General features: G+C 47.1%; 1 protein-coding gene across 8 annotated transcripts in view; it reads left to right on the top strand.

The window, feature by feature from the left end:
- TNK2 (tyrosine kinase non receptor 2) overlaps positions 1-1,535 on the top strand; it is a 45,899-nt gene extending 44,364 nt beyond the window's left edge. For all 8 annotated transcript variants that reach the window (XM_086675127.1, XM_086675135.1, XM_086675128.1 and 5 more), the window contains one exon: positions 724-1,535. In XM_086675127.1, coding sequence (XP_086531253.1) covers positions 724-730 — 7 coding nt within the window. In that variant the 3' untranslated portion in view covers positions 731-1,535. The remainder of the gene's footprint in view (positions 1-723) is intronic.
- The last annotated feature ends 4,465 nt before the right edge of the window (positions 1,536-6,000 follow it).

Consider the following 6,000-nt stretch of genomic DNA (forward strand, 5'->3'; position numbering starts at 1 on the left):
GTAGTATAAATGTAAATATATACATCATAAATGAGAATTGTATCAAGTCGGAGGTAGAGATATGGGTAGATCCCAGCATTGTCCTCGGAGGGACGCTGGTGGGTGGGGGGTTTTGGAGCTGGTGGGCCCTGGCAGCAGATAGCTGGAATTGGAGCCCAGCCTTCTGCTCAGGGACGGAGTCAGCTTGGGCATGTTTCCTGACCTCTCCATCCTCATCTGTAAAACGTGTACTAATGAGGGCCTGGCTGGCTCAGTAGAGAGTACGATCTCGGGGTCGTGAGTTTTAGCTCCACATTGGGAGTAGAGATAACTTAGGGGGGAAAAAAAATCTGTACAAATGACAGTATCTACCTCATAGAAATGACTAGAAGAAACGAGGGATGCATCTGTCAAACCACACAGCAAGTGTCTGGCACATGGGACACCATCACCGAGTGTCAGCTGTTAACTTGTGGTGATTCTTACTAATTTGCATCCAAAGAAACTTAGGCTTTACCGTGCCTATTGCCCTCTGATAGTCTAATACTCAGTAGTGCTGTTCTCTCTTTTTTTTTAATTAAAGAGAAAAAGGCATCCCAAGATGATAAGTTCCAAAATCATTGCTGACTTTTCAACCGTTAGCCCACCATCAAGAGGCCCTCTTGTGCCCACGCACTCTAGACACTCTGTTGAATCAGCCCCTGTGTTGATAGAGGGGCTTTCTCGTCGTTTTCCGTCCTTTAGGCGCTGAGATGTCTGAAGAGCCAGAGGGTCTGCCCTGAAGGAATCACTTGAGCCTGTCCATCTGACAAGGGTGGGGAGAAGACCTGCCCAGGCCTGGAGGACCTGCTGCCACTTGCCGTGGCAGAGCAAAGCCAAGGCAGCAGGAGACTGGGAGCCCCGCCTTGCTGTCCCTCCCTCACCCAGTGCTGTCCCTGCAACTTTGGATCAGCTCTTGGTGCCCTTAGCCAAGGGGTGGGAAGGAACCCCATGAAGGCAGGCCTGGTGGCCGCCTCAGCAGGCCCTGCAGCTGACCTGCTTCTGGCTCCAGCCGCTGGTTGGGCCTGTGGCCGGAGTGTGTTTCCACGCTCTGACAGTGGGGAAGCAGGGCTTGACTCATGCAGGGAGGATGTGTTGGCCACACAGAAAGGTGGACCAGCACCCAGCAAGCCCTCCCAGGGTAGGGCCCTTCTCCAGGGATCCCCTGGAGGGCAGTTAGGGTGTCGGAGAGAATGTGACTTGTGGCCTCACCATGGATATGTTATGGGACTAGGCTGGTCTTAGGATCTTGTGCCTGGAAATAGCCCTGAGTGGCTCAGGAAGCAGAGCGAGGGTGCCAGATTGTTCTCTGGCAGGGACCAGGGCCCAAGGCCCCAGGGTTGGAAGGAGACCAAGGGGGCAGCTGCCCTGGAGGGATACCAGTGCTTCCTCTTTGACCCAGCTCCTCCCCTGTGCTGTTCTGTGTTTTCCTACCAGCCTGTGTCGCCAAAGTTGCTGCCCCAGCTATGGATACCTGCTTCTTCCAGAGAAATAAAGTTAGTTTCTATTTTATGTTACTTACTTGTGACTGCCTGTTTCTTTGACTCTTGGTCAGCAGCCTGAGGCCGTGGGGCTTCCCAGGCCACCACCATCTGTCCAGGGTGGCAGTCATCCTGGTGCCACCTGTGGACAGAGGGAGGAAGTGCGGGCCCCGGGTGACCCTGGCAGAGGGGCAGAGCCCCTGCTGATGTAGTCACTGACTCTCCATGGTTTTGCTCGAGAGTTCTATAAGGCCATATATACTGCAGGAGAGAGCGTGTACAATAACTCACCTAGTTAGAGCTAAGCCAGAACCTTTAGTAATGGAGGAAAGCTTCAATATGTATTTTGTTTTTCTGAATATTTCATATGGTTCAAAATTCAAAAGGTGTTGAAGAGTCCTCAGTGAAGTCTACTGCCCCAGCCGCCACCTCCCCTCCCCAGAGGCTGCCTTCTTGTCTGGTTTTTTTCACAGTACATTCTGAAGGGTTCCATGGCCATACTGAAAGAGTGTCCCCATTCTTGTTCAGGGGTGCCTGGGTGTGTGGATGTACCATAGTCTGCTTAACCAGGCCCCTTGGGCTGTTTCCAGTCCTTTGCAATTATAACCGTTGATGCAATAAATGGTGTATATGGATTATTTTGCACCTGCAGGTCAGTCTGAAGGATGAGTTCCCAGGAGTGGAACTCCTGAGTCCAAGAGTAATGTGCAGTAGTGATGGGTGTTGCTGAATTGCTCTCCACGGAGGAGCTCATTCCAGCAGCCACAGCCACCAGCGTGTGAGAGCTGTCTCCATGTGTCCCAGAGCTTTCTGATTTTGGCCAGTGAAATGGGTTTCTGTAGTTTTTGCATTTCCCCAATGGGTGAATAAACATTATAAAAAGTGATTTGGGCCATTTATATTTCCTTTTCTGTCAGCTGCCTATTAATACCCTTGGCCCATTTAAATTTTTTTTTTTTTTTAATGTTTGCTTATTTTTGAGAGAGAGAGAGAGAGCATGAGCAGGGGAGGGGCAGAAGGAGAGGGAGACACAGAATCCGAAGGAGGCTCCAGGCTCTGAGCTGTCAGCACAGAGCCTGATGCGGGGCTCAAACTCACAAACCGCGAGATCATGACCTGAGCAGAAGTCAGATGCTTAACTGAGCCACCCAGGCACCCCTGGCCCATTCTACAAAGTAAGTGATTAGTCTGTTACTGGTTCTTAGGAAATGACTGGATGAAGAGAATTAGCTCTTTGAGCTTTACCATGTGATCTGAACTTTAGGAAGACAGCTAAATCATGAGAGGGGAAGCTGATGGTTTAGTTTATTAAAAACAACACAAAGGCCATTTAGGATGGGCCTGGGTGCTATGTGTTTGCTGTTCCAGGCTGGACTGCTTGGTGGGCCCTCAGGCCTGGGAGGTCTGGGCCTTCAGATCCAGACATGTTCTGAATACCCTGTGTACTAAGAATTCAGGGGCGCCTGGGTGGCGCAGTCGGTTAAGCGTCCGACTTCAGCCAGGTCACGATCTCGCGGTCTGGGAGTTCGAGCCCCGCGTCAGGCTCTGGGCTGATGGCTCAGAGCCTGGAGCCTGTTTTCCGATTCTGTGTCTCCCTCTCTCTCTGCCCCTCCCCCGTTCATGCTCTGTCTCTCTCTGTCGCAAAAATAAATGTTGAAAAAAAAAATTAAAAAAAAAAAATTCAATTATATTTTACTGCAATTTAAAAATATTTAGTCAAGAGGTGCCTGGGTGGCTCAGTCAGTTAAGCTTCTGACTCTTGATTTCAGTTCAGGTCATGATCACACAGTTCGTGAGATTGAGCCCCATATTGGGCTCTGCACGGACAGCTGACAGCATGGAACCTGCTTGGGATTCTCTCTCTCTCCCTCTCTCTCTGCCCCTCCTCAGCATGCACTCTGTCTCAAAATAAGCATTTTTTTAAAAATAAAAATATTTAAAATATATCACCCAAAAGAAAACATTAGTATGGTTAACTTTGGACTTTGCTGTTAGACCTGGATTCCATTCTCAGTTCTGTTTGATCTTGGAGAAGTTACTTAACCTTTCTCAGCCTATAATCTGGGGGACAGTAATCCTTGCTTTTTAGAATGGTGGTGTGGATTAAATGAGATTGCACAGGTAAAGTATTTTGCCTAGTGCATGGGCCATGATACGTACCCAATAAACTATAATCATTCTACGTTTTATTTCTTCATGTTGCTACTATCAATCAATAGCTTACATTACACACTGACCACATCTCTTTGCGTGCAATTGTTTTCTCTTCCCATTTCCCCTTAATTTCACTTTATTTTTTTGAAATAATTTTCTTTTGCTATAAAGTCATTCCTTTTTTATAGATCATGGACATTTTTTTTTAATTTTTTTTTTAACGTTTATTTATTTTTGAGACAGAGAGAGACAGAGAATGAACAGAGGAGGGGCAGAGAGAGAGGGAGACACAGAATCTGAAACAGGCTCCAGGCTCTGAGCTGTCAGCACAGTGCCCGACGCAGGGCTCGAACTCATGGACCGTGAGATCATGACCTGAGCCGAAGTCGGACGCTTAACCGACCAAGCCACCCAGATGCCCTGATCATGGACATTTTCAACTCCCATTTTTTTTAAATGCTGTTTTTTGGTAAATGATGGCAGAGCTAGTACATTTTAGATATTTTGCAAGGGTGACACCAAAGGATCTGGGGGCTCCTCAGAGGATTGGGAAACCCCATGTACTTTTCTTGCCAGATACATAGCCCCTAAATCCTAGGGGCTTCCTGTTTTTCTCACTTCTAACCAGCCTGCCAGTTCTTACGAGCATCTCCTGGGTTTGTTGAAAAGATCTTAAAGGAGGATGTTGAAAAAGCTGGCCCAGGTTCGTTTGCCAACAAGGAGAATCAATAAATCAGCACAAATTCCCTGGGTATCTTACTGAGTCAAGCCCTGAAGAGGGAATACAAGCTGAACAGTCTATCCACAGGACTGTGACATTATAGCAAGGTGATAAGTGCTCTAAGATCATAATGTGCCCCATGCCTTGGGAGCAAAGGAGGTGGCTCCCTGGAGTAGGTGACCTTGTGCTGACTTGATGGGGAAGAATAGGCATATGTCAGGAAGGTGAGGGGGCGTGCAAATATTGCAGATGGAGGGACTTGTGTAAATGCTCAAGTTTGGTAAGGCTGGAGGCCATCCTTTGGTTGTGTATTTGGGATGAGTTGGAGGTAGCTTTTATGTGATCCTGATTCTGGTGGAGGCAGTCCTGGATCATGCAGCCGCTGGTGTGATACCTGGAAGCCTTTTGACCATGTAGATGAGGGGAGACAGTAGAGAATAAGCAGAGCAATGTAAGTCTATGTTTTTAAGAAGAGAGCTCTGCTTAAAAGTGGCTCACTGCTCCACTTTAACCATGGGTGGAGGAAAGATCTAGTAGATGTGTCTCACTGCACACTGGGAACACAAATGTGTTCTTAATTTGAAGCAAATAAATTTTACAGAAATTTGACCTTGGGGAATGGAACGACCTCCAACTCTGGAATCCTTGACTAGAGCAGGGGTTCCCAAAGGCCAAGCCAGAGCCAGTGGTGGTCTCGGGTCAAGTTTTGGTCTGAGTTGAAATGGTAAGAATATGAACCATATAACAGTTTTTCTTAAAAGGTATTCAAGTTCAAAGTCTGCCTTTGTTCTGAGATTTTTGTCTTCCTGCATTTTTGGTATTGAAATGGCTATTTTTGTCTGGTGATGATAGTGATACTGGCAGGTGACAGATTTGTCCCCCTGCCCTTATGTGGTGATGCTATATCAGCACACACTCTCCAGCAATTATTGTAAGGATCCCTGAAATCTAGCCTCAGAACCGCGGGACGAAAGTGCTTTTGTGTTACTCAGCACCACCTATTGGCCAGAGAAGACATTGCAGTCAGGCTAAATTTCAGATGACAGAGAGAGAAGATTGTGTGAAAGTCATTGCCCAATAAATACATTAAATCCAAAAGCTGCTGGCCCAGGTCCATGGGTGCTAAAAGGGACTCGTCCCAGGGAAGCTGGGAGGGGAGGTAACTGGTTCTCCCACCATCTGGAGCCAAATGGAGGCCAGCTAGGATTTAATGGCGGGAAAAGGGACTGGCTCTGAAGACCGCCCCTAAACCTAGGAAAGAAACCTAGGTTCTTCCTAGGAAGAAGCCTGGGAAAGAAACCGAGGGGCTCCCTGAGGGGATGCTGTGGGCTGAGGAAGTGCATGCAGTCATTCACCAATGAAAAGTCCTGGGATGACACAAGTGCCTTTGGGAAGCCCCAGCCACTACTATATATATATATATATATATATATATATATTTTTTTTTTTTTTTTAATGTTTTTATGATTGCCACACATGCTCATTGTTCATGGAACATTCAGAAAAGCACTGTGAGAAAATTAAAATTACCCAGAAAGGCACTTGGAATTTTGTTATATTTTCTTCGAGTTTCTTTCCTGTGCGTGTATGTTGTGTGTATTACAGTTTCATAAAGGCCATCCTGCT

Source organism: Puma concolor, chromosome C2, assembly GCF_028749965.1.
Source record: "Puma concolor isolate L17-30 chromosome C2, mPumCon1.1.hap2, whole genome shotgun sequence".
Classification (NCBI taxonomy): Eukaryota; Metazoa; Chordata; class Mammalia; order Carnivora; family Felidae; genus Puma; species Puma concolor.